The sequence below is a fragment of the Cyprinus carpio genome, chromosome A17, assembly GCF_018340385.1.
Source record: "Cyprinus carpio isolate SPL01 chromosome A17, ASM1834038v1, whole genome shotgun sequence".
Classification (NCBI taxonomy): domain Eukaryota; kingdom Metazoa; phylum Chordata; class Actinopteri; order Cypriniformes; family Cyprinidae; genus Cyprinus; species Cyprinus carpio.
The window spans coordinates 23904881-23920435 of NC_056588.1; the positions used below are offsets into that span (position 1 = coordinate 23904881).

At 34.6% G+C, this 15555-nt stretch overlaps 1 protein-coding gene across 6 annotated transcripts in view; it reads left to right on the top strand.

The window, feature by feature from the left end:
• Window positions 1-15555, top strand: part of LOC109071571 (apoptosis-resistant E3 ubiquitin protein ligase 1-like) — a 99838-nt gene that overhangs the window by 39265 nt on the left and 45018 nt on the right. The window contains exon 3 of one of the 6 annotated variants that reach the window (XM_042774460.1): window positions 11900-12030. The exons of the other annotated variants lie outside the window; for them this stretch is intronic. Coding sequence (XP_042630394.1) covers window positions 11949-12030 — 82 coding nt within the window. The 5' untranslated portion in view covers window positions 11900-11948. The remainder of the gene's footprint in view (window positions 1-11899; window positions 12031-15555) is intronic. 6 annotated transcript variants of the gene reach the window in all.

Below are 15555 nucleotides of genomic sequence, written 5' to 3' on the forward strand. Positions count from 1 at the left end.
TGATAGATGATATCGGCTATATGGTGGGAATTAAGTTTATATTTTTATCACTTTAGTCAACAGAGAGTGATAAGACAGAGATTCAACAGAAAGGCGAAGCTACGTGGAGCTACAATCACAAACCAGTTGGCAGCATGCAGACAGGAACGGTGGAGTAGAGGTAGAGTAACTAAAACAATAATGAGATAATAGGTGGAGTAACTAAAACAATAATGATATAACAAAAAGGGACAATAGACAGGAGACAATAGACAGGAGAGCACATGGCACCAATAAACACACAACAAGCCATGTGCTCAAACAAACAGTGACATCTGGTGGCCAACTAGGGCACACCAGCAGATCCGTGACACTGCCAATAGCTGCGTTTATGTGAACCCTAATAATTTGATTGTAATAGGACTAGAAGAACAATCAGAATAAAAAAGTCACATGTAACCATGTAAGGTCGGATTGAATTGGCTAGATCCGATTATAATTTTGATCGGATTGTAAGGGGTGGTTTATTTCTTTTGCAATCCAAGTGAGAGGACATGTAAACACTTGATCGGATTGAAAACTGAAACTGGAAAGTACTGCGCATGTGCAGTGACATAAAAATGGTGTACTGACGTATGACACACAGAAAGAGCTGTTCTTCCTGGTGAATAAAGTGTCATAAATGAGTGCCCCGTCATTCTAAAATTCTGCATTCACTCAGCATCTGTGAAGTGGAGCAGGACAACATCCACCCATCCTTGTTTGAGACTCTCATCAACAGACAACTGGTTTTGGGTGCAGGAAGGGGCACTTTATAAAGCAGTAAAAGTAAGCAGCAAGTTACAACAGTTCATGTGCTGGTCGTCACCTAATTAGGACCCGAAGTAGATGAATATCTAGTGTGCTTTTTAAAACAGTATGCAACATATTCATGCAGTGTGCACATGTCAAAAGGTTAAATCTGATCTCCAGAGGCTTGTGACATATAAATGCAATCATCAACCCAATCACTTTAATTAGCATTCATGTAAACACTATGTTCAGATTCGTCAATCAGAATGAATTAATTCCGATGGAAGCAAAAAGTGTCCAGGAAAACGTAGCTACTGTTGTCCGATGTTTTACTGATATACAATGAATTATAATTTGTGTAAATATTCAGGGTTTCAGTTGATGCACAGATCTTACGGAAATATAAAGCAGCTCAAATGAATGAAACGCTGATGTAAAATAGCTCTGCTCTGGGTTTCCTGAAAGTGATTGTCATAATTTTGTTTGGCAAACCGTATCATAATCTTTTCCGTGTTTTAATTTGATCAAATATTAACAAAGATACTAACTGAAGTCACTATACTAAACAGATAATATATAGATCTATGGAGTTATATGTAGAGTTCTTATATTTCAATGGGTAGAGAATAGCCAAAAAAAAAAAAAAAAACTATACAAACCATTCATAAAATTTGGGCTCATTTGGGCTAGCTTCTTGTTGTTCACAAGCTATTTGTGTGGGGACTGGGCAAAGCTAAAAGGGCAGAACGAAAGTCTCAAAATTCAAATGAATCAAATAGAATTGACTCATATGAATCATATGATGTTGCTAAAAAGTACAAAGAATATCTCTTTGGGTTTGAGACTTTAGTCTTTGCAACTTTACAGATCTTCTTTATGCATCAAGAGCTTGTAACACTCTAAAGTAGTGTTCCAAATTAGCACTCCGGTACTTCGGTACCAAGTTGGTACTAAAAAAACGAAAAGGTTATGGTACCAGTTTTTTTTTAAGTACCGGTGGTACAGAGTACCTGGTCAACCCGGTTCTTAGTGCGCTATCCAAAAGGTGCGCAGATGCGCTCTCTTCATAAAAGCACTGAGATGAGGTGACATCAAAAGGAAGGAAACACACAAAACTAACAAAACATTTTAAAGACAGACACCCAGATCAAATTGAAGAGTTCAAGCAGGTAAGTTTCACAGTGTTTCCCATACATTGGGAAATATTAAAACTGACTGCAACAAACAGATTTTCCAAAAGGCTTTGACTTCGTTGAATAAACATGAGCACTGCACGTGTCAAAGTCTAAACCCGGTGCGGGTGTTTTTATATCACTGTATTTCTGAAGAAAATTGACTGTCTTCAGAAAATTATGGATGTCATTTTCATTTAATCTTGCCTGTAATGCCTGAGCAGTGTTTGTGAGCGCAGGCTCAGCGCTTATTTGATTACAGCCGTTACTGGGGAAACCTCTCTCTCTTGTGCTCTACAAGCACCTCCTGCTGGCAGAGAATGTATTTGCATATGTCGCTGTTATGAATACTATGAAATATTTTAATTTGAATGTCAGATTGAGATGAACGCTGTTATTAGAGTAGTTAATCGTTAGCATAAGCGAGCATAAGCTAACGCTAATATAATGAGCATTAGATTTAAGTTTCTTTATTAACTATTTAATGCTCCTATAACTTTTATTGGAGTAAAAAAACTGGATGACATGAGGATATTTACTATTTTTACACACCAGAAGCTTTTTAATGAATTGTGAATCTAAAATATACGTGTTAGAGAATGTACAGATGTTGTTTGTGTCATATCGGTCAGAAAAACAGTACTTTTTTTTTAAGCTAACTTAGTTGTTATTGTTGGCTTTAAAATTCGAAATCCCTTTAAAATTATATATGTGCACAGTTTGGATTAAATGAAAGTATAGTCAAATTTTTTAATTAGCATGTTTTTGTGTTTTGCTTTGGTACCAAAATGGTACCGAGAACCGTGGATTTTCACTGGTATTGGTACCGCATACTGAAATTTTGGTATCGTGACAACACTACTCCAAAGAGAAAGTAAAACTTGAAATCGCATCTCATGACCCCTTTAATACAAAATATAACATTTGTATTCACAAACATGTCTCTGTTTGAACAAAATGCTACACATTCATGCAATTCTGAATTTCACATACACAAGTTGAAAGGCATTTGGTTGTGGATAGCAAGATAAATTTGTGATTTTTTTTTTTCTTATTGATGGATAGATGTGCAGACAATAATGAATAGCCCTGGGTTTTATTAATTGGTAGTTGTTTGTGTGTAGGTTGTGAAATGCTGAAAACTGGAAAAAAAAAGAGTCTCAAAATCCAAATGAATCGAATAGGATTGACTTGAATGCACGTGCCACTTGATCCACAAATGCACATCTTCCTTGTTGCATGCACAAATTCTGATACACTAATGCAAAAGAAAACATCTGTATTCTGACATGTCTTTATTTATACAAACCGCTGCACATACATGTAATTCTGAATTTCACACAGACACAAGTTGACAGACATTTGGTTGTTGATAGTAAGATACATTTGCAACATTAATCAAGTTCATGGAAAATTTTGTGTGCATTTGTTAGTAAGTTTGAGACTAATTTCATCCCATATAATCACAGTCTTAGAAATGTTCTGGGGTGCACATAAGTTTTTCAGCCTGGTTCTCAAAAGAGCACCTGGAGATTTGGTTTGGTCCTCACACTGCACATAGTGTGACCCATTAAATATAACAAAATAATAATAATAATAATAATAATAGTGACAATAATATAATTGCATTTTATTTTTATTTTTAAATAAAATAATAAACAGAATAATGAAGTGTGATAATACTATTATATTTTAATATAAAAAGGGAGTATTAAACAAAAATACAATTATTTTATAGTAAACAAAAATAAAATGCTAAGATTTATGTTTTTGGCATTGATGATGAAATGATTTTTCTAATCATTTTCAAACTTAAAATCAATAAGCTTTTATTTTGGTGGGTTGCTGGCAAGTAGGTAAATGCACTGGCGGGTTTAGCTCTGCTGATTGAAGAGCGGCAGTGAATGAAATGTCAGTTTTGCTTTGTGCTTTGAAAACGGCAGCAGATAGCCTAGATTTATGCTCTAAGTTTGAATAGAAATCTTATACAGTATTACAGTTTGTCGATCTAAAATTGTAGTTGTGCATTAACAGCAATCAACCATTTTGGTAAGCAAATGAGTGGTCTGAACTTATTTACACACAATTTTTATTTTGGGCGCACCTGTGTACCACTTATGTGCACCCCTGGAAATGTTACTATTTTGACAATTGTTTAATTGTTTTAAGTTATTTTCTTTAGAACAAATAATCAGACTTTTTGCCAGTAGGGCATATATATATATATATATATATATATATATATATATATATATATATATATATATATATATATATATATATATATATATATATATATATAAAATGTTTTCTGGATTCATTGCTTTTTTTTTTCTTTTTCTTTTTTTCTTTTTTTCATGAAACACAAAAGAAAAAAGAAGTATATAAATTTAGTTAGCTTTACATTTACATAGCTCATTCCTATCCAGCAAACACATGCAGGGACCAGGCTCTGTCAGGCACTGGAAAGTACAAAAAAAGCTCCAATTGCACTATATTCAGAATCTACTGCAGCCAGACAGCTTTGTATGAACAACAGACTGTATTTACAAATGTATGTTTGGTCTGGCCTGGGTTGTGAATGTTAATTATTCAATTGATTATTTGATAATTGTAGATTATTTGCCATTAATAATTTAAAGGGATAGCTCACCCAAAAATGAAAATTCTGTCATTAATTACTCACCCTTATGTAATCACCCTCCAAAAACCCATAAGACCCATAATGTTCAGAACACAAATTAAGATATTTTTGAAGAAATCTGTGAGCTTTCTGACCTTGCATAGACAGCAACACAACTGATACATTCAAGGACCAGAAAGGGAAGTACGTTGTTAAAATAGTCCATGTGGCATCAGTGGTTCAACCGTAATTTTATGAAGCTATGAGAATACTTTTTGTGTGAAAGAACACTAATGATCAACGTATAGGAGCGGCAGATCATTTTAAAATGTCTAATAGCCTTCAATTTACAGGTTATAACTATTTTAATGCGGATCCCATACTGTAGCGTTAACCTAAAATAAATGTGCTCTGTTACTATTCATATTTGAAGAGCAGGTCATATGGTATTTTAAAGTGTCCTAATATTGTGTTGGAGTCCCCTACACAGGATTAAATGCCTCTAAGGTCAGAAAACATTGTTATTTTCTCAGAATATAGTCATTTGCCAATGATTCCAAAATTATTCATTCCTAGCAAGTTCGGAGCAAACCCCTCCCTTCCAAAAGCCTACTCTGCTCTGATTGGTCAGCTGGCCAAGCCTGCTGTGATTGGCACAGAGAGGAGTCATTGAGCCAGTTAGCCTACAATTGACAAAGCACCTTTACATAAAACAGTAGTGCTCCAGTCCGTATAATAATGACATAAAATACAAAAACACTTATGCAAGTGAATCGTGCCCACAGCTAAAGTTTAGCTGCTAAACTGTGAACACTTGGTGAATACGTTAGTCGAGTGCTAACGTGGCAAACTGATGAAACAATAGTTTGTAAACCAAAATATGTTTACTGTAATGTTTGAAGAATGACAGACAAAAGACGCTCTGTCTTAACTTTTAATCAGAACGCAGAACAGCTTTATAGGAGCACCACTTATTAACTTGCTCGTCTCTCCCGCATGAACCCTGTAACTGGCGGTGCAGCACAATAAACAGCAATTTCACAATGATTATAAAGTCTGTGTGCTACACTACATTCTTTAATTATCAAACAAAGTAATTAGAACAACATAAGTATACAATAATCGACACATTCTTAGGAAATAGTGGGTTCACAGCGAATTATCAGAGCTACTTTGGTAAGACAGTAATATTGTGCTTTAGCTGGAAACCTAAAGCTGCACACTAGGTATACATTACATATTAGCACAAAAACTTTTTTTGAGCACTCAACTGAAAATGTACACAACATATCAATCATACTTACAGGTTGTGGTTCGGAGAGCTTGTTAGTCCAAATTAAGAAGATTAGAAGCCAACGAAGATAAAAGCCAAGATTAGAGAATCAGTGCTTGGTAAAATGACATGCACACAACAAAAGGTTTGAATGGTATTTCTGTGGTATCCCTGAACACAGCGTCGTCTTAAACATGATGTAAACACACTAACTAGCGGAAGTGTTTGTGGGAAGGTAAGACTGTTTGTATTTCGTGGACAGGCGGGGATTATGCAAATGTGTTGCCCAGTGACATATACCGGTAACAGGCAAAAGATTCGAAAATATAATGACTCGTTAAGGCGATTCAGAACAGACTCTCTCTTTTGAGAGAAAATATCTTTATTTATCATGCACTTTTTCTGATTAACAACTTTGCAGATTGTTTTCATTTAAGGATAGCTACATTATAAACTGCAAAAGAGATATTTTTCAAAAACCCATATGACCTGCTCTTTAGGTGTATGAAAAAATATTCATGCGCATGCATGACAGGGAGGCGCCAGTGTGATCACTTGAAATTTTTCCTGATAATGAAATAACGAAATACTGGGGTAATTTTTACTTTTAAAGGAACCAATTCAAAACGAAAGCAAATGCTCCCTGATTATATAATTTGAATGAAGGTTGCATTTCTCTCTAAAGGAAAGTCCAATAGGCTACTAGACATCTCGTTAAAGTTTTTAAAGCATTTATACGCATTTGCATAAATTCTCCTTTCAGAAGGTCCGTAACGGACCTTGCTTTTTCCTCTGAAACACAAAAAGGAAAATTTAAATAAAATTTATATTTTATGTTTTGTGAATGGTCAACCCTTCTCCATTCTGCAGATATTGTTGCTTCTGGTTTGTCCATTATAAATCACAGAAAGTCTACAAAATATATTGTCTCCCAAAAACTTTTTTTTTTGTCAAGTCCGTAACATGTATATGTCCCAAATCTAAAATAGCCTATATAACATGTTCATAGACGGATACTTTTCTGATGTCTGGACTCTACTTGGGATTTAGAAAAACATAAAGAGATGGTTCAATATATTGGTAATGAATACTTTCCATTCATTTCAGGTTTTGACTGCGAATGTCACATCTTTAATGCTATAATTGCCCAATAATGAAACGAAAAATTATTAGCCCTACATGATTTATTGGGACAGTTTCTTATTACTGCACTATATTTGTACATTTGTATTGCCAAAACGACTGCAGTGTTGCCGCGTACAATTAAAACAGTGCAAAATTGAAAACAGAACAAAGCAGCATATAAATTAAGAACAAAAGTTTTTGTGTCTCTGACAGATAGCTCTTTTGGCCACTTTCTTTGTCTCTCTCTCAGAGGCGCCTCATCTCTCTTGAGAAAAAAACAAAAGCATATTATATTGTATGTAATAATTTGTATGTCGTTGCAAAAATTGCAAAAACCAAACCAAATGAGGCATTTGTCCTAAAACAGACACTATGACTAAACCTGCTGAGCAAGTTTGAAATGCTCATCAGAAACTCCATATGAAAGAGCAAGAGATTCATACCTTTGTCAACCCCCCACAATGAAGCTAACTACCCCCAAACCCCAACCTCCTCCAGCTGGACTGAATTCATTCACACTACTTGTTGCTCAGTGTAAAATGGACATGCTCCATCTAAATGAAAAAAATTGTGTAACATAAACCAGTGAACTGCAGAATACAAACATCTGTATTAATCATTTTATATATTATTTAATAATTTAATCCGCAATCCTGAACCTGTGTAGTTGAAATCACTGACTAGTGATGGATTAGTCAGATTCTACCACTGGAGTGACTAACTTATAGCACCAATGATAATGCCACCGTTTATTTTTCAGGCTCACATAAAAATTATTAATTTAACAAAAACACATTTTTGCTGTAATAATATACAACTTTTTAAAAGTCGTTTCTAAATTATGAACCAAAGCGTGATCATATGAGGGGCTGTACAAGCCATAATTCATTCTGGCACGCTCACACACTTACATTCTCCTTTCACATACATATATTGTTGCTTTTACACACATACATTCTCCTTTCACATGCATACATTTCTACTCATACACACACATACATTCTCCTTTCACATACATATATTTTTGCTTTCACACACATACATTCTCCATTCACATACATATTTCTACTCACACATACATTCTCCTTTCACATACATATATATATATATATATATATATATATATATATATATATATATTCACATATATATATATATATATAAAGAATGTACGTATGTCTGAAGAAAATATGTGTATGTAAGAGAAGAATGTATGTATGTGTGAGAGAGAGTATAGTGGAAACAGAAGGCGTATAGTGGAAACGGAAGGCAGGTAGGTGCGATCAGGGTCACTGGGACAGGTCTTGATCAGCATGTGTGAGAGAGAGTATAGTGGAAACAGAAGGCGTATAGTGGAAACGGAAGGCAGGTAGGTGCGATCAGGGTCACTGGGACAGGTCTTGATCAGCATGGCTGAGGTAGATGAGCCGGCCGCAGAAGTATTTCAGCAAGCTATCTGGGTTTTAAAAAATAAATAATAAATAAATATTATCATCGTGAAAAGGTTACATGGCCTCGTCCCTTGGGCATTTTCTTTTTCCTCTTACTGTTGTTAAATACACATTAAAGGAGTGATAATTAGCGCAGCGCTGTGTGCAGCAATAACTCAGGAAATACTAGTGTTCTATAAGCGCCACCTGCTGTAAGAGATTGAATTTGCATTTTCATCAGAAAGAGCTTTATTGCCAAGTTTGTTTACACGCAGAAGGAATTCGTCTTGGTGTCAGGAGCTTCCAGTACAGAAAGTACAAACATAGGGCAGACATACATATAATTAAGGTAATAAAACTAATAATAATAAAGAGTAATAATAAAATATTCATTCAGCCCGACTGATGTTTTTGTTTTGTGAAGTTGCTTCATGTTGCATATATTTTTGGTTGTTTGTTTGTTTGTTCAAGGTTAGTTTGGCCAGTAACAAAGCAAAATAAACATTTAATAAATGTAAAAAAATAAATAAAAAAAAATACTAAATAAATTGGCAACGAGTATGGGAATCGGCTCATTTGATTGTAAAATAAATAAATAAAATTGGACATTGGAATTGGTCACGAAAAATCCTGATCAGTGCATCCTTAACTAGAATAGACCTACCTGAAAGACCTGAAAAAGCATGTTTCATTTCAGTTTTATCTTTGAACTATTGTACTTATTTGTGCAAAATGGTTATTATTTATTACAATACAATGTTACAGTCTTATTTATTGATTTATTGATTGATTAATTGTGGCAAGGCCTGTGAAAATTTTGCCAGGGCAAGTAAAAAATTTAAACCACTGGCCGAACCGGACCAGTGGAAATTTTCCTTAGCAGTAAACCCTGTCAATACGATCAAAATCAGTGTCTTAACACTTGTACACAGATCTGTAGAACACGTAGGTTACATAATGATATGTTAAAGTTAAAAACTTAAAATATGTACTTGAAAAGAAACAGGATGACTTTGAATAGTATCATTGTAAAATTGTGAGGAAGAACTGAGCAAGTCTTGCACATGTATTTCCTGGTCTGAGAGTGACTTCCTGCTTAAAAAGGAAGTAATGGATACCAAAAAAAAGTAGAAATATATGTATGTAAAAGCAGATTGCATGTGTGTGAAAGCAAAAAATGTATGTATGTGTAAGGTGAATGTATGTGTGTGAGAGAGTAGAAATGCATGTAAGTGAAAGGAGAATGTATGTGTGTGCGAGTACTAATGTATGTATGTAAAAAGGAGAATGTAAGTGTGTGAGAGAGAGTAGAAATGTATGTATGTGAATGGAGAATGTAAGTGTGTGAAAGCAAGAATATATGTATGTGAAAGGAGAATGTATTTGTGTGAGAGTAAAAATGTATGTATGTGAATGGAGAATGTAAGTGTTTAAAAGCAAGAATATATGTATGTGAAAGGAGAATGTAAGTGTGTGAGAGTGCCAGAATTAATTATGGCTTGTACGGCCCCTCATATGATCATACATTATTGACATCTTACTGTCATTATTAGCCATTCACGGATCCAGTCTTGATCCGTATATGTATTCTGTTGGTCATCACTTAAAACAACAACAACAACTTGAAGTTAACAAACAAAAATGTTCCAGACATTTTTCTAAATTAATTAATTATGAAACAATAAGAAATATAACTTCAGGGTATTCAAATTACTACCGACTCGTTTCAGCTGTTCAGAGTCGATTCTTTATTTTGGGAGACAATAGCTTTATTTATTGTGCACTTTAAGCTTTACAACTTTGCAGATCACTTACATTCACATACAGCTACATTACACACAGCATGAAAGGCAATATTGGAAATGGCATAATGGGGCACTTTAAGAGAATTTTCAGAGTTACATTTCTTTAATTGTGCTGTATACAATTTTTACATATATAAAGAATCAACAAACATTTATTTGTAATATAAAGATATAGTGTAGTAATGGCATCCTTAGTAGAGAGTGAAATTAGAACCTGTGTATGTTGTAACCTGAGCTTTTCTGTTTAGTTTTCATTGTTTCGTGTTTGTTATTGTATCCCTAATGCCGTTTGCACTCTTTTGTCACTTAATATTTGTTTTGGTGCATCAATCTGTTAAATTACTTAGTAGGGCTGCAAGATAAATCGCATGCGTTTATCATGCACATCTTGTCAGTAAAGCCGGTTCTGTGATTAGTAGTAAATCTCCAGCATGTGCTTTCAGATGGAGGGGCATTTACTACACAGAGCCATAATTCACTGACAAGCTACGCAAACAGCTTTCATTATCGCAGGAGATTATCGCTGATAATGAATGCGATGACGTGACATGATAAGACATTTTATAAGAAACTTGTATTTAACCCGACTGATTCCTATAAAAAAACAAACTGATGACATTTTACATATAGGATTTGATAGGAAATGGCTTAATGAACATGAATTAAAATTAAAAAAATTAACATCTTAGGATTCCATTTTATATGCTTAACCTAAAATTCATAAATCACTAGAAGATTCTCCAGTGTGACCAATTGTCTCAGGAAATGGGTCATTGACAGGAACAAAATCTAAATTCCTTGATTCTTTGATTCAACCGATAGTGAGGAAATTACCATCCTATTTAAAAGATACCACAGATTTCTTGAATAAATTTAATCAAATTCCTTGTATAAACATGAGGGATTGCGTGCGCAAAAGAGGATTAGAGCCCTACAGTGAAGAAGTCTCCATCCACAAACAGACGTACATTGTCTGCAGATATAAGGTATTTCACTGCACTTTAACAAGTAATCTGAATGGCCTTTATATGTGCAATATTTTAAACGAGCCCTCACTAACTAAGTTTATGCCACAGTTATGTTAGAATGCATCTCATTCCTTTGGCGGTGTGTCGGGCTCGTCATGCGGCACGCGATCCGGAGCGCTGTATGACTGATGCCTCAGTTCAATTCAACTTTACACCAAATATATGAACTTAACTGTTTTGAATACTTTATATTTAAAGTGTTCGTTTATGTCCAATATTAGTGTTAAACTGATGGACTTTAAATGAAATCTACTATTGATTTTCACCGTTGACTGACTTTGCAGAACATTTAGACTGAAAACTTCCGTGCGCAGATGCTGCAAATTTGTCACAGGACGCGTGGTATGACAGTTGCGTCCGACTATATATGAACTAGCTGTTTTAAATACAGTATTTTTATATTAAACGTCAGTTTATCAATATGTTTGAAAGTGTATTTTTTAGATTATTGGTGATTCCATAGGCTCTCTCTCACGCACCTGCGCGGTTTAAAACACCAAACAGTTATGCTATGACAAGTACAGAGAGTCTTTCTCTTGCTCCACACGTGCATGATAATATTGTGTATCGTCGATCTGATCTGATTTGAAAAATGACCATATCGACCAACACTACAACATATGTTTTTTTTTTTTTTTTAATGACCCGCCCCAACCCGCCCCGCAAATAAAGTGACAATTTCTTTACCCGACACACGGGTAACCCGCGGGGTCCGCGGGTTATGAGACGACCCGCGCATCACTACACCGAACCCCCAACTGCTCCCCGGGTGCCGCAGAATAAATGGCTGCCCACTGCTCCAGGTATGTGTTCACGGTGTGTGTGTGTGTTCACTGCAGTGTGTGTGCACTTTGGATGGGTTAAATGCAGAGCACGGATTCTGAGTATAGGTGACCATACTTGGCTGTATGTCACTTCACTAAATTATTACTGTAAAGATGATGACATCAGTTTACTGGTACAAAATATAATGAACCTTACTACATTAATCTGAACAAAAAAGCTATTTTTTATTTGAGAAAGATTTTTATCTACAAGTTCATTGTACAGCGATGGGTACTCCAATAGCACCAAAATATGCCAATATATTCATGGGTAAATCTGAACAGGATCATAATTCTAATAAAAATCCGTTTTATTCATATATTAAGGTTTGGATTGTGATATTGATTGTTTTTTTTTATATGGTCAGGTTCTGAATGAGAATTTGATTTATTTGTGTCATTCATTAATTCAAAAATATCATCAATTAAATTCCCAATGGAAAAGAGTTGTGATTTGATACATTTTTTGGATGTTAAAGTAATTAAGAATTACATACAACAGTATTTCGAAAACCAATGGATAAAAATACCATATTGGCTGTAGATCCTAGTGCACACACACAGCAGTGAACACACACTAGTGGTCGACTGATATGGTTTTTTTTTTTTTTTATGGCCGATACCGATATTGTGAAATCAATCTGGCTGATTGGCCGATATAATACATGTAATTACAGTAAATGAGAGACATGCAGAAAATTGGTGAAACTAAATGCACATTTATCATGCATAAATAATAATTAAAAGAAATTAGACAATTGAGGTAACAATTAGATACAGTAGAGCTGGGACAATAAATCGATGCATCTCAAATCAAGTAATGATTCTGCATCAATTATGAGATTTTCCGAAGGCATCGCATTTCTCTCTTGATTCGATTCTGAGCTTAGTTTTTAACAGCAGATGGCACTTCGTGCTTTAGAAATAGCCGTATTCTGCTTGCTTCCAGTTCCTTAAATCCACCACTTGAACCTATAATAATCATTCATAAAGTTCGAAAAGGTTGAAGCGAATTACAAGGATGTTCACAGTGTGCTGTTTACATTAATCTTGCATCATAAAAGCATAAAAGCCGATGTGTAAGTACATTTAAACACTTGCATTTCTCAGCTGAACACAGAGCATTCTTCTTCGTGAGCATTTGAGTGTGCGGTTAAAAACTAGCCTAGAGCGCCATCTGCTGTTAAAAACTAAGCTCAGAATCGATTCGAGAGAGAATCACGATGCATTCCGAAAACCTCAGAATCGATCCATGAATCGCGATTTATTGTCCCAGCCCTAATATACAGATGGTAGACAACCAAAATGGGTACTACCGCCGCCTCAGGGCCGCAGCGTTAACTGCAAGTCAGCCGCGTGTTAAATTCATTCGCGAAACTACCGCCAGGTGGCGCAAAGGGACGGATTGCGAACTGAATGTAATTGTTAAATGAGATAAAAGGAGGAGGTAAAACAACAATAACATTATGATATAACATTGTACCATCTTTAAAAACCATTAAAAAATGTACAGTGAGTTAATTTAAAAATGTAGGATAGTCTTACAGTCTACTCATCAAAAATTAAAAGAAAGACCTTTACACAAAGGATCTTATGCTTGCTATTGTTATTAAACAGTCATTAAATATAAGGCCTATATATATGTATAAAAAGCTAAATGTTTTCATTTCGATCCATTCTTGGTTTAAAAAAAATCCTTCAGGTTCCATTTGCAGATCGAAATGAGAACGGTCCAGCATTTAGCAATAATTATTATTAATTCTGTTATTATTCTTGATTTTTCAAACTGCTAACACTTTGCATTTTTGAATTATGCCTTTACTGTGTGACCAAAAATTTTGTATTTCCTGTTTCAGCTGTTTGATCGCGCTGGTGCCTCGCGCACATTCATTGGAAACAGTAGTCATTCACCGTGCCATTCAGAGCGAGCAGCGGTCCACTTTGGCATATTTTTGTTAATTATTTTTTTATGATTTTTTTTTTTTTTCGTCGATACTGAAACACGCGTGAACTACAAAGCCTATTTTTCCTAATGAATAATAGTTAAGCTTGAAATAGGCAACATCACGAATATGGAAACGTTTGGATTTCTCCCGAATGAGAGCCCAACCTTAGCCTACCTTATGGTTCGCTTTATATTATTATTCATTTATTTTATTTGTTTGTTTATAGTTAAGCCTATATTATTATATACTGCAATTTTATTTATCCATTAGAATTATATATTTGTAATTATTGTTCTGTTCTGATAAATTTGTTAAATTTAAAGGATTTTGTTGTAAAGTGAAGAGAACTAAAAATATCCTGTTGGCACATTATAACATTATTAGGCCAGCCGTTATTATTTCTGAATGTAATAAAATGCAACTTATACATGACTTATATATTTTTTTTCCTCTCACAAACTTAATTTATTTTTTAGCCTGTTTTAAAAAATAAATAAATAAATAAATAAAATAAAATAACATGCAGCAAACGAAAATAGGCGATTAAAATTTGTTACTGTGGGGTAATTATAACTATTATATATTTAGGAACAGAGTCTGGGCCTAATCTAGGCTATCCAGGGTTTTTTATTTTTTTATTTTCATTGCATCTGAAAATGACTTTGTGCAGCACATTCACTTCGCACGCTCAACCTGCCTCTTGCGTTGCTCAGTTGTGGACGATTTAAAAATGTTTGCTATAAAGGTTGCTGTCCCATTTTATACAGGAATTGTTCATTAAAAAAAAAAATCGAATTAAATTGTTAGTTCTAATTATATTGTTAACACAAGTTCATTTAGGCTATTTAACATGCACTGTGACATTTTACCCTTTTTAACTTATAAACTCCTTGAGATTTTAAAGTCAGTTTAATAGTATTGAAGTTCAAGTTTTTAAAAAAGGTTTTAAATGCTTAATTATTTCTATGAATAATAATATGTTTATCAGGTTTATTCTTGTAGAAAATAAGTGTTTATTCTTTAAGAAAATAAGGGAAAAAATAAGGGACGATCCAAATATTATTAGGGCTCAAGCCTGGAGGGCGAGAGCCCTATTGTTTTCCTTAGGATTATTTTTATTATTATTATTATTATTATTGTATTATTATTATTCTTTTTTTTTTTCCATAACGTCTCGGGGGCTTTTGGGGCCCTTAACATACTCGAAACTCTCTGAAAATTGGCACACACATTGGAACCTGCGGCCATTAGGGCCGGGCAGAGACTGATACACGGGCGTGGCACAGGGGCTCTACAGCGCCCCCTGGAATATGGAGGGCCATATATCATACATACTTGCACGTAGACGTATGAAACTCGGTACACATATAGATCTCATCAAGCCAAACAACTTTCGTACTGCATGTCATAGTCTCCGCCCAACAGGAAGTTGGCTATTTAGGGTTTAGTCTTCTTATTTTTCGTCAAAGTTTAGGGGGCTTTTGGGGCCCTTAATATGCTCAAAAACTCTTGAAAATTTGCACACACCTTAGAATCTGTGGCCATTAGGAGGCTGCAG